General features: G+C 48.6%; 1 protein-coding gene across 2 annotated transcripts in view; it reads left to right on the top strand.

Annotated features, from left to right (window-relative positions):
* The first annotated feature begins 7762 nt into the window (after positions 1-7762).
* The window catches only part of BRMS1L (breast cancer metastasis-suppressor 1-like), a 56707-nt gene continuing 50838 nt past the window's right edge, over positions 7763-13631 (top strand). Inside the window, exon 1 of one of the 2 annotated variants that reach the window (XM_019518880.1) lies at positions 7763-7954. In XM_019518880.1, the coding sequence (XP_019374425.1) occupies positions 7819-7954 (136 nt within the window). In that variant the 5' untranslated portion in view covers positions 7763-7818. Of the gene's footprint in view, positions 7955-8334; positions 8516-13631 lie in introns of those variants that run through there. The other variant, XM_019518881.1, reaches the window with a different exon arrangement.

The following is a 13631-nucleotide window of genomic DNA, read 5'->3' as shown; positions in this document are numbered from 1 at the left end:
AGACATGCCCATTTAGGCTTTATTTATGAGGGTTTTGCCCTGTGGAGTTAAACTGACAGAGCCCTGGCCCTTGTCTACACTTCAAAATTTGAAAATATAGCTATATTTAGCAAAATCTCCTAGTGCAGACACAATCTGTGTAAAAAGGTTACTTAATCAACATTACTTGTATTGGTTCCTTGAACAAAATAAACTGTTGGCAAAAAGGACAACTCCTGGTAGTGCATCTATACTAGGGCTTTTGGTGACATCTGTTTTGGAAAAAGTCCATCCTTGCTGCCAAGGTTATATGGAGGAAACTTTTAGTATAGGCTAGGTTTCTTATATTTATTTTCAGTTCTGTTGGGCTATTCACAAAAATGGATAATGGGTTATTTCAAAAGTGATTACATCAACTTTCTTATTATATAACCGGGCTTCTGGTCCAGAGAGCTGTGAGTGTACCAAATGCATTGGAAAAGAAGGTGATGAGGTTGTGTCTTTGACACTTTGGAATTACCAGAACTTAGGCCAAGCTAAATTGGCCTAGCACCTGTCTGCAGCATCAGCCACCATGGCACAGAGGAGAGAGTCACCTTCCTGTTGAGCAGTTAGGTAATGGGCAGCAGCCAGTGCCCCCTACACATTCTAGCAGGCACCTGTGCCAGCTTGGAACCTGCCACATACGTACCCAGCAAGTCTGCTGAACCTGCACTAAATCCCTATTCGTCTCTATACCAGAGGAGACACCATTGCCCAGGGCCTCTCCTTTATACAGAACTCTGGCATTTGGGGTAGGAGGATTCCCCCCACTGCCACCTCTCTGAGGTTCTTGCTGTTAGGCCTAGTGTAGATAGCTTCAGGCAGGGAGAGGTGAGTGTATTTGAGCCCACCAAAAGACAGGGACCTTCACAGAACTTGATGCCCAAGGTCCCCGTATCAATTTAGGGTAGTCAGTAAAAAGGAGGCAGCAGGTTCCTCAGGTACAGGTGCCTCCCACACCACCTCTCCTGCATAAACACTTTGCAGTTATTTGTTGTTTTGTGTTCATTCAGCTGTTTTTTTAACTTGTTTGTTTTTGGGTTCCAGGGTTTAGGAAGATGCTTTTTCTTCCAATTGTTCAGTAAAACATGCACAGTTGTGCTTGTGTCAGGGCCTGCATTTGACTGAAAACAGAACACTGTAGCCTTTCAAACCATCTGGCAGGGTGCTCCTCAGGATTTTGTAAACAACTGCAGGTATACATGCTCTGTTCTGACCACATATATTTCCCACGTAGATAGTGGTGGAAATGTTCTAATTATTTAATCTTTGACAGAAATTCCTTTTGGGTGATACAATAACTTCATTCTAGAAAATTTGATTTTTGCTTCAGTAAGCCACAACTCTCTCCAGTCCTTTATGTTCTTGTATTAATGCTGACCTCAATCTGCAGGCACTACCATTAGAGTCCATCTAATCTGGATATGTCTTTGAAACATGGGTAGATCCAGACAGAAGTCCAAAGATTTTTTTCGAACTCTGAAAATGCTAAATCACATTAAGTTTACAATCAAAATACTTTTTCTCTCTCTCCCAACTTACGTAGAGATTTCCCCCAATACTGAGAAACACACAAATGAACCTTCTATGATAATAGTGGAGCTCTGCAAAACTGCATATATGTATGAATGTCTGGGCAGTTGGCCAGTTTTATACAGACTCAGTTTTCTTTTTGTTAGTGGAAATCCCTGCCCTCATACTAAGTATTTCTCATTTAGAAGCAATCTGCATTTCTTTGACTTTCAAATTGGCAACTTAAGCTTATCACAGAACATTTGCATACGTTCTTGTTCAAAAACTTTAGTGCGCCCCAAGCTATTGTCTACATAAATAGACAGAGCACTTGGTATATTATCCAGTCCTGGTATATCTGGATAACTGTTTCTTTTCTGGCTGCAAGTTCTGGCTGCTGGAAAATGACCCTTGCTGTTCATTTTTCCAAATATGTGGGCTATGAGACTGAAATCAGGCAAATAAGCTTACTTAGCCCCTGAAGGATAGTGGGCTTTTATTTTACTTGGGCTGGGACAACCTGATGTTTACAAATGCTTGTGTTGCAAATGTCCTTTTTACTTCCAACAGCAGCAACAGGAGCTACACCACAGATACACTGTGGTGGCAACAGCAGCTGGGGACTATTTTTGAGTCCCTGACATAAGTAATGTTCAGGGGCACAAACCCTGCTTGCAACACCTCTGGCTTCTATAGGAACACCAGCTCACAATTTCTCTTTTTTGAAACTGGTTCCCAATTTTTAAACCAGTTTTTACCACCTGGCTCCGTAAAGGCTTTACAACAGGGGTGGGCAATTATTTAGGTCCACAGGCCACATAAAGAGTTTTGTTGAGTTGGCACAGGCTGGGTCAGCATCCTCCCCCCACTGTGCAACAACTCACCAAAACTCCCTATGCTGGGTGGGGCACGGGCAGGCAGGGAGTGGTATTCAGGAGTGGGACAGGCAGGTGAGGCTGGGATCATGGGGCAGGGTTGCAGGGCAGTGACAGCTGCAATCTGCTGGGCGCACACCCGTTCGATGGGCCTGGGCATATAGAGAGCAGATTGTGGCTCTGCCCCAGCCCCATGCTGTCACCACCCCAAGACTGTGGCCCTGGACGCAGCTCCCCGCTCAGCTGCACACCCTGCTTGTGAAGCTCCTGGCCAATCCCCACATAGACCCTGAGATCGCACCCTGAGATCGTGGGGCAGTAACAGCGCAGCGACGGGGCAGAGCTGCGATGCGTTCTACCTATGTCCCTGCTTGCAAAACCAGGGCTCTGCCCCACTGCCAGCTGTCACCCCTGGGGTCTCCATGGAGACCACATGGAAGCTGCACGGGTAGGGTATACGGCCAGGGGTTGCATCCAAGGCCAGGTCTGGGATCTGGGGCTGAGGCCGGGGCTGAGACACTTTCGCTCCCGCATGGCCCTGCCCATGGATCCCACGCCGGTCACAGGGGCGTGCGGCCACTAGATCTCAGTGCTGTCCTGGCCCCAGCCCCGCGCTGTTTCCTCCACAAGCTCTCAGGGAGCCCATCTTGCTCCCAGACACTACACCCCGCCAGCCCGTGGCCCCATCCCAACCACCCACCTATGCGCCCTGCCCACACAGGTCCCGCCCCCGCCCGGCACCGGGCGTGGGGCAGGCGGGCCGCGGTGACTGGGCAGTAGGGCTGGCTTCCACAGCCGCAGTTGGAAGGAGCGCTGCCGCCGGGGCTGCTGGGAAATGGAGTCCGGCTGCTGCGCTGCCCCAGCCCCGCTGAGCGCCCGCGGGCAGCGGGACCTGCCGCACACGCATGGGCGGGGCCAAGTGAGCCTCCGTGGGCCGGGCAAGACTGTTTTGCGGGCCGCCTTACCCAACCCCGCCTTACGAGGATCTTAAATTAAAGGCAGTGGTCATACACCCCCAGATTAAATATAATATTAATAAGTAAAATGGTATACCCTTTTCATTTTTTCTACCTTTGTATATCTCTGTGCCAGAACGGGACACAGCACTCAGATACACAGTGTCACCGGTGCGGTATACAAAGCTGAAACCACCTCCTTCCTCCTATTTGCCATTCCCTTATTGATATATCCAAGGATTGTGTAAATCAGCTTTTTGACCACTATGGCCCCTAAACCTCTAGAGTCACTATTTTTAGGATGCAGTGCTAATTTTGGAAACAAGGGTGTAGATTGTAGCCATGTTGGTCTCAGGACATAGGCAGGCAAGATTTTTTGTGTGAATCTGATATCTTTTATTAGACCAACTTAAATAGTTGGAAAAAATTTTTTTTGCAAGCTTTTGGGTTTAAAAACCCTTTGTCAGGCTGAGGATTTGTAAATAAGGCCTATATACTTTGGACCACATATTCAAAGTTACTAAATAAAAAAAAAATCAACTGACACCTACACAAAAATTGTACTATTCATGTTATGTTTGTCTTATAATTTCTTAATGGGAAAAATAACTTTAGGTAGATTACAATTATAGATAGGGTCATAAGTATTTACATGTTGTTAAAAGTATCTGAATCTGTCATTAGTATTTTCCATATTTTTAGAAAACTTAACTTCAGGTATTTATAACAATATTAGTCACTACCATACTATCTAATTCCCTCACAATGTGTAATGTTTTTATGCTCACAATATCCTAACAAGGTAGAGTTGCTCTATTATTTCCATTTTACGGATGATGAACTGAGGGGGGAAAAAACCTAAGTAATATGTTCAAAGTCACACAGAATAACAGGGACAGTATGAAGAAAATAAAGCCCAGATCCACAAAGATGCCTAAATCTACCTGAAATCAATAGAAATTAGGCATCTAAATGCATTCATGGATCTGGCTGTAACCCAGTCTCCCAAATCTTGGACACATCTACACTTGCCATTAGGGGGCAACAATATATACAGTGTGTGTAAGTTGTTCAAGAACAAAATGTGGCCCTACTACTGGCAGACATCTTCCACACCACCTGGAGCTTCAGATGCTTCCAAATCCTTTGGCAGGCATCTTAAGTGCAGGCCCAAGCTGGAAAGCTTGGGGTTTGGATGCACCCAAGTTTCACTTTCCCTGAGTCATTTGGCTGCAGGAGCAAGCTAGGGAGGAGTCTCCCATTTTCATAAAGTCAGTATGTACCCAAGATCCTCTCACTGAAAGGTGGCCAGTGGGAAGCTGACTATGAGGCCCTCATAGGGAGTCTTGTCCGTGAGCAGACAAGGGTGCAACCCTCCACTACACAGTGCCATTTTAATTGTATTACCTCTGGCAGAGTACTTCCCTTACCACCATCACGGTCATGGTATTTCCCCTGGCAACAATATACTGTGGAGCCTATTACTCTGCAGTTTATTGCTCCTAGGAAGCTCCTGGATGCATGACTTACAAGTGTGCACAGGGCACAGCACATAGAGCTGGGTTGCAGCAGCCCTGGCTGGCAGGAGGCCCGGGGGGCGGGGCAGGGGGATCAGCCTACCAGCCCAGGGCTACTCCGATCAGGTTCAATGTGCTCCAGAGGGGTTGTCTGGGGTATGAGGATGCTTCCTTCAGTGCAGTGCTAGCCAGCAGGCATCCTCCCACACTGAAGCACCCTGGTGCCCCAGCCAGTCAGCTCCAGTGTCTGCACATGCACTAATGTACATGACAAAACTCCGCAGCAGGGTAGGACTTTTATTTACCAGTCTTACCCTGCTAAGGAGTTTATTAGTTTTGTGTGCCCTAAGAGGGGTGCATGTGTAGATGCTGAGATGTTTACTGTGCAGTTAAATAGTCAACTGCAAAGTAAATGTCTCATGTAGATGTAGTTCAGTAGTAATTTAATTTGTGGACTATGGTTCGTCAGTTTGCAGCAATTGAATTTATACTGTGTTCTGTACCCACTTCCGCTAAACTGACTAAAAGAACAAAAATGTAATAGAATGTAACACTATCAGCAATGGAATTGTTTAGTATATACTTCCGCATCCTGTACATGGTTTATTTACATCAGTGTAGCACCACCATTGCAAGCTTCCAGGATCTTTGTGCTATGATACTAATAAGCATAATTGCTAACAATAGATGGGATAGATTACAGTAAATCAAGAATTTACTATTTTTTCACTGATGCGGGTACTTGCATGTACCAAAAATAAGTTCTCTCTGTCTTACACACACACACACTTTTTAATGACTCTGTTTTGGCAAACAAACAAAACTAATATTTTACTGGAGTTACCTCAGAATAGCTGCACCTACTGTGGAAAAATTAAACTTAGTAATTAATCCCTAATAGTGAACAAGATTTCAAACAGTGACTTACAATTATAGCAATTTATCTTTCCATTAACCAAATCTGCATAGTAGTATAATTAAATATTTAACCATTGCCTGGTATGTTTCATATACACATGCCACAGCATAGATGCTTCTAATAAATAATGATCACGAAAGCAGTCCAGCTATTCCTTAACCCCCTCTCCTTGGGGTCGCTAGCCAAATTCCCTCCAATCCCAAGCACAATGTCACAGCCTGCTTCCTTTGTGCTCCATTTTCCAGGCATGATGTGGAGAAATGTAAACTCTGAAAAAGCTAGATCTGGAATAGGAGCAAAGCTGCCATGTTAGCATGGTGCTGTATCCTGGCTAATTAACTCCACCTTTCTGTTTCCCATGTTGGAGATAATAGACTTGAAATATTTTTTTTTGTGGGGGTGTCAACTTGTACTTTGGGGGTGGGGGGTGTCAACCAATCCCTCTGTACCTGCCTGGGTGGCCCACAGGTTGAGAACCATGACTTAAACCCACCACTAACATATTAAACACACTTCCTGTACAGATCACTTTGGGAAAAGAATCATAGAAAATGAGGGTTGGAAGGGACCTCAGGAAGCCATGTAATCCAACCCCACAAGAGCATGCGAGCAATGTATAACGAAGTCTAACTGTCACTTTTTGCTATGGCAAAACTTGGGTTTTGTTTTGGTGTAACAGAACCTACCGACATCTAGCCTAAAAACTAAAAGCCTATTTTGTAGCAATGATTCTAGCACTATAAACAGTTACTGCCATTTTAACTCGTCCCAAAGCTTTCTTCTGAGATGTTGCCTATACATACCAAGAAATCAGCATCCTGTATAACATCATGTCATCCCCCTCTTTACGGTCCCCATGCCAAGCAAGGAGACGGATTACTTTGTGCACTATTATGGACACAATCTGCAGAACTCAACACTTAAATGAGACATAATTCTTTGCTTCAGTGGACATAACTACCTCCCGTCATAACATGGAAAGAGTTTTGTTAACCGTCTCTGTCCAATACAGCAACCCCTAACTTGGCTGGAGAGCAAACCGAACAATCCTGGAGTTCAGGCCTGTAGAACACAGCACAGCTTAAGACAACATTGGTTCTTAGCCCTTCTTTACTCTACTGACTATGAACTCTCCTTGTTACCAAACCCCTCCCAGTGGTTATTGTCAGCCCTAGGGAGCAGACTTACAGGTGTAATTCAAAACTGATATTACATCTACTAAGATAGCAGTGCCCAATCTTTTGGCTTCATGGGTCAAATACAGATCTTGAGCTCAATTTGGCATGTGCCAGATCACAGCCACAGCCCCCGCACTAGATTGGGCCTGCCAGCCCAGCCCCAGCCTTGCTTGTGCCAGCTTGGGCCTGCTGCCCTGCCCCCAGCCCTGTGCGTGCTAGATCCCGCCTGCCCCTCCCCTACGGGTTCAGGTCCTCCACGGGCTACCGCGACCCCTGTCACCTGCCCCGCGGGGCTCGGAAATTTGGCGGTGGGGGCTTGTGAATTGCCCTGGATCTCCCGTAGAAGTCCAGAGCCTTGGGGAACCCGTCGCGAGCTCCGCGGCCGGATGCGGCCCGGGGTCTTGAGCACCGCTTGCACCAGGAGATGAAGAGAGGTCACGGATCGGGGCAGGGCGCGAGGAGAAACCTCCGTCCGGGCAATCCTGCCAGATCCGAGCCGCCAACCTCAGGCCTGAGGCTGGAACAAAAGCGGGGCCGTGGCCCGAGGCTGCCCCTCAGCCCAGCCAGCGGCGCTTTCGACCGCAACGAGCTGTCGCGCACTTCCCCTGCCCCAGCGTAGACCCGCGGACCTCCCCGCTACGGGCGGCACTACGAGTCCCGAGATGCATCGCGCGCAGGCCAACCAAGCCTGCCGGGAGCGTACAGGGCCGCCCACTCAGCGCGGAACCCGCCAATGGGTGGCGGGGCGGCGCCAGGGGGTTCGGCTGCGCCGGGGCAGGGATGGCGCGGGTTCATTGAGGAGGAGGAGGAGGGGCCGGGGCCAGCGGCGGCGGCGACACGATGCCGGTCCACTCGCGGGAGAAGAAGGAGAACAACCACGATGAGATGGAGGTGGATTACGGCGAGAACGAGGGCAGCAGCTCGGAGGAGGAGGAGACCGAGAGCTCGTCCGTTTCCGAAGAGGGCGACAGCTCGGGTAGGCGGGCGGTGCCGCGCGCCCCTCCCCCCTGCCCCGCGCGCTGTGGCCGGGGCCGGCCCCTCCAGCCCAACGCCTCAGCTGGCCGCCTCTCACGGGGCCCCACCCCTCCCCGTGCTGGTTTCGGAGCCGTTGACGCTTCTCCCCGTCCTCCCCGAGCCGCTGCGCCGTGCGGGGCCCGCCCCGCTCGGAGTCGGCTGCCGTCGGCTCCTCCCTGACTCGGTGCTTCCGAGGCGGGGCGAGGGCGGGATTTCAGCTCGGCTGCCCCGTATGGGGCACGCCCCTGGGTGTCCCGGTGTCCCTCCAGTTGGGTTTGCCTAGATCCCTGTTAGAAACTATCTCCCTCAGGTTCTGTGCAAGAGGCAGGCAGTTTCTTTCCCTTTTTGCTGGGGTAAAGGGCAGGCTTCAGTCGCCTGAGGATGGCTTAGGTGGCCAGTGCTGCTTAACCAGGTTGGGTAGTGAGTTGTTCAGGATGGGGCTGCCTAAATCTCTGGGGCTTGGGAGGTCCAGGGTCTCACCAGTGTGAGATCAGAGCCCCAGTCACCAACGTCTTAGTAAAAAGTGGGAGCTACTGCAGGGCTGGGCACGGGGGTCTGGAGCAGATGGGTAAAGTGATTATTCCTGGCAAGCTCTGTGGAGCAGATATTGTTATAGCCTTGCTACAGTGGGGGATGCAGGTAACAGCCAGTTTGCTTGAGTGAATGGCAACCCTGGGAAAAGCTGAAGCTATATGATGCTTTCACTGATGTAGCACACATTGGTGTGGCCTTACTCCAGTTCTTTCAGGGTTAATCATATGCTAGAGATTGGGCAAAGTATACCCGGGATGTTGAGGTTTCAGCTGTCATGAAAAAAACAGGAGCAGTCTGTGTAAATGGGTTATTGTTTCAGGTCCTTAAATAACAGCCCCCATCATGGTAGTGTTAATACAGTCATTATTGTATTTATCTGCATTACAGTTCTGAGAAATATTGTATATACTTGAATACCAGACAAGGATTTGTTTCCCCCAGTCAGCATGGGGAAGAAAACACCTCATCTTATATTCATGTACAAAGAAACTGTATTAAGTACATCGCCTACCTTTGAACTGCTACTAAAAGTAGTATGTGCTTTGTACTGGAAACCAACTATGTCATTAATTAAATATAGTCAATACTGAGCATGACTGTAAAACACTTTTTTTTTTTTTTTGGTAAAAGTATACGTCTTTATATATACATAAAGGTGTATGTTTTTGTATGTGTGTACACACACATACACACACATGTACACATACACACCTTCTAGTCGCTTTTCATCATATACTTGTACCTTCACCTACAAAAGAAAAACCTGTGCACCTATTACAATATGCATACCTGTGGAACCATGCTCCTGTGCACCCGTCCACAAGGCTGCGTCTCCCTTAAACCCGCTGTCTCTTAGTCCTTTCCCTGAATACGGGGTTTAAAAACTTAGTTCACTCACTGTCACTGGAGGATCAGCTGCTGCTGTGCTTGTTGCTGCCTTCCAATCCAGTTGTCTTGACACATCCTCTTTGCTATTGCTGTCCGTTTCCCCACTTGGTGTAAGACTTGTCAGGTGTCCCTCTGCCAGGTAGATTTGGTGTCCTCACTGCCCTCTGCTGCCAATTTCTGATAGTAGGACGGGAGTTTGCTTAGGGCCATTTTAACACAGTCTGCCACCTCTAGTTCGTGTGTCTGTACATCAGGAGGTTCCTGGATTTCTGCAGGGTGCACCTGACGCAGGACATGAACTGATCAAAGCAGGCCAATGGTCAGGTGCCCATATGGCGCTGCCTCTCTGGTCAGCTCTCCGACCCCTGTCATCGCTTTGCAGAGCCGCTCTACCTTTTTCCACACCTCCTTGGCATCAGAGCAGAGCCATAGGAGGTGGTCGATCGTCTCAGTGGCTCCCTGGCAGATTGCCCTCGGGCGGCAGGATCTCGCTGGCTGCCCCTTCCTGTGTGTCCAAACCCTCACTGGAGGGGCTCAGTGGGATACCAGCCAGTTTGAGTCTCTGTGGTCTTTGCACAGGCCCATGTGGCAGATGCGCTCCCACACAGCTTGGCAGGCGTCACCCAGGAGGAAGTCTACGGGTGACGATATCTTTAAGTCTCACCCCCCTCCTTTATCTTCTTGTGGTTGGCCATGGTGGGGCCTGCATTCTGTAGGCCGTACGTGCTGTGAAGTTCATTCAGGATCTTGTAGAACCGAGGTGGGTCCATGAGCCACAGTCTCCTGTTGGTTGGCGTGAGCACCCCACAGTGTCTTGGGAGGTGCTCTGCAAAATATCTCACAAGACAGGCTGTTTTGGACTCTGCTCATTGCCAGTTTACAGATCTGGCTCATGTACTTTGCCCATAGGAACAGGAGGGTGTCTGGCATGGCCCTACCCCTGGCTCGTTTGATCTTATACAGATTCTTTCTGGCTACCTTCTTCCATCTGGAGCCCCAAAAGAATACACAAATTACTCTCTGGATTCTGTGGGTGATATGCTTAGAAGGGGGAAGACCAGTGTGGTATACAGAAGCAGGAGCAACCCTACCTTCATAAGTGCCACGTGTTCCTCCATAGAGAGGCAGTGAGAGTGCCACAGACCCAGCCTGTGTTTTACCTTGGCCTCTGTCTTTTTGCATGCTTTCCTGCTGCTCAGCTTGGGGTTGAATTCCACCCTGAGGATCTTGACCCCCTCGTAGGGGACCAGACACACAGGGATTCCAGGTCACTGAGCTTACCCACAGGCAGGTGCTCTTGCCCACATTGAGCTTGGCCCCCGATGCCGCCTCGTAGATCTATGTGCCATAGAGTTCTTTTTAATGACCACTTGCTTCGGCACAGAATGTTCAGATCATCCATATAGACCAGGACCTTCTGTGCTGCTGCCTGGGATGTGAACTCCGCAGATTCTGGGGTCCTGCCTGATCCACTGGGCCAGGGGTTCAATTGCACACACAAATAGGATTGGGGAGAGCGGGCAGCCCTGCCAGACCCCCAGCTCCACTGTGATCTGTGCACTCGGGAACCTTTTGACCTGCACCTTGCTGCTCACATCCGTGTAGAGGGTCCTGATCCAGTGAACAAAGGTTGGGAAGATTCCCATCTGCTTCAGCATCTCAAAGAGGAACTGGTGGGATACTGTCATAAGCTTTCTCCAGGTTCAGGTTCGGGACAGTGACGTTCTGCCTTCTCTCTTTCCAGCTGGAGCGCATCTCTCAGTTGCAGCAGGGCTCTGTGGATCGGGTGCCCCAGATTTTGAAGATGGGTCATGTCTTTACTTTCCCTGGCCTTTCCTACGAGCCCTGCAGACTACACAATGTGATTCTGCAGCCTGCAAGTTTGATACTCCTGGTCTATGCTATTGGTTTAGGAGAGAGCAGTCAGACCAGCACATGGTATTTTAGGGCTGTGCTGGGCAACTTTTTTTTTGGTGACAGGTCACAATGACCTGGCTTGAGTTCAGTGCAGGCCATCGCTGAGATCTTGCCACTTCTCCCCACTACCTTGCTGTAGTATGGGCAAAGCTCTGCCCTACAGAAATGGCATGGAAGTCCCCAAACTCCATGGGTAGGATCCCATAGCTCTGCAGGTTGTAGCTTGCCAATCCATGCTTTAGAGCACTTCTGCCTAGCCTGGTAAATTTATGTAGAGCTTGAGTGACATGTGTCAAGGTCACACACAAAATTGGACAGAACAGGAAACTGTACTCAAGTCCAAGGCAATTGTCGTAGCCTATGTTGGCTCCTGTCCGTGTAAAGGTTCACTTTGGACTTGTTGAATGATGTGGCGCTGATTCTTTAATCAATGGATTGTGTTTTCTTAGGTAGAATTCTTCTTAGCTCTAGATCTAAATCAGGGGTGGGCAGTTATTTTGGGCAGAGGGCTGCTTGCTGAGTTTTGGCAAGCCATTGAGGGCGGCATGACAGGCAGCCCAGGCAGATTAATATTAATTTTCTAAGTTTTTTTTAGGGGTCCTGTGGGCTGGATAGAATGGCCTAGCAGGCCGCATCCGGCCCCCAGGCCGCATTTTGTCCACCCCGATCTAAATTTATTGTGTTTATACCCTCTGCTGAGTGCACATCTAAACTGTCCAGAAAATTGTATTTATTGCTACTTCTACAGGCTTAGCAATTCCATTAAATGTTTTGAAAATTCTTTGGGGGGAGGACATAGCCATGTAGTGGTTTGTCAGTTACTTCATTGTCTTATTTTATAAAGAATATAGGAGAGGGCTGGAAGGAGAGGTTGTATAAAATTTATCTGAATGGCTGTTAATTCAGGAGATCATGAATTACTTGATTTGAAGGAGATGAAAGAATGACTGTCAAAATATTGAAAATAGAAGTAATTGTGACCTAAAACCCGAAATTGCTATATATTAAGAAATGGAGGAGGTGGAAGATAGAATAGGAATAAAAAAAGTTTTCAGACTGAAAGATTATATAAGGAAAAACACAATTTAAAAAGAATTTAAAGACTGCCCTTAGGCTAAAAATATTTAGCAGACCATGTGTGGCTGTAAGAATGAGAGAATGGGGCTTCAGCAGTTAAATTTGTATTCAGCTGTATATTTGTTTTTTTTTTGTTTTTTTTTCAGTGAGGTTCACCTTGACATCAGTACCTTGGTTCAGCATGGCTTAGCTGTGCACATCTCAAATAAGTCCTTGTTCTGCATATCCAGAAATTCTTTGCAGCAGTCATCCCATTATCCTTAGTAAAAGGTTTTCCACAAAGGTCTTCCTTCACTTTGGGGAACAGGAAGAAGTGGTAGGGTGCCAAATTTGGGAATAGGCTATAAAGCATTTCAAAGATGTGTTTGGTCATTTTGGTCACTAACCTAAAGTAATGCACTGTTTTGGAGAATCGGCACTCCTCAACTCAACTTTCCCTAGGCCCCTGGCAGACATTAATATAATCACAACATTGGGATATAAGGAATTTTATACCATACCTAATCTAAAAAATTGTGTCCCACCATGCCATATGTACATATTAGGATGTGCGATTTGAGGTACAATAAAAATCTGACGTTACAGCTTAAGGTATTTTAAAAATGTTTTCCTAGAATTAGTTTTTAAAGTTCCAGGTTGTAGTCGTATTGGTCTAGACCAGGGGTTGGCAACCCCTGGCACGCATGCCGAGCATGGCATGTAAGGCCATTTTGCTTGGCACACTGTGGCCAGCCCCGGCTCTGGGTTGCTGCGGCTGCGGCATCAGCCCTGTGCTGGTGGCGACTGCACAGGCAGCTCGGGGCAGACAGCAGGGCAGCAAAGCCTGCCCCGAGGTACCCATGCAGTCTCCGCCAGCATGGAGCTGATGCTGGAGCTGTACAGCCCAGCGCAGCTGTTTGTACTCTGCCCACTGCTTGCTGCAGCTGCCCAGAGCCTGGGCTGGCTACAAACAGCTGTGCCGGGCTCATCACCTCCATGCTGGGAGTGGGGGATAGACCAGGGCTGCGCTGCCTCAGGCCCCTCCCCCCCCACCAGCTCTGAGGCGTGCCTGCACGCACTGGTGCGGAACTCATGCTGGAGCCCGGCACAGCTGGTTGGAGGCTCCCGGCTGCAGCCAGCCCCGGCTCTGGGGAGCTGCTGCCAGCCGGGATCCCGGGCTGCTCCCAGCAGGCAGCTGGGATGCTGCAAGCCCTGCTGGGAGTAGCCTGGGCTCCAGCTGCTAC

Source organism: Gavialis gangeticus, unplaced genomic scaffold (genome assembly GCF_001723915.1).
Source record: "Gavialis gangeticus isolate Ggan-Ray unplaced genomic scaffold, GavGan_comp1, whole genome shotgun sequence".
NCBI classification, from domain to species: Eukaryota; Metazoa; Chordata; order Crocodylia; family Gavialidae; genus Gavialis; species Gavialis gangeticus.
This window is presented reverse-complemented; position numbering and strand designations above follow the sequence as displayed.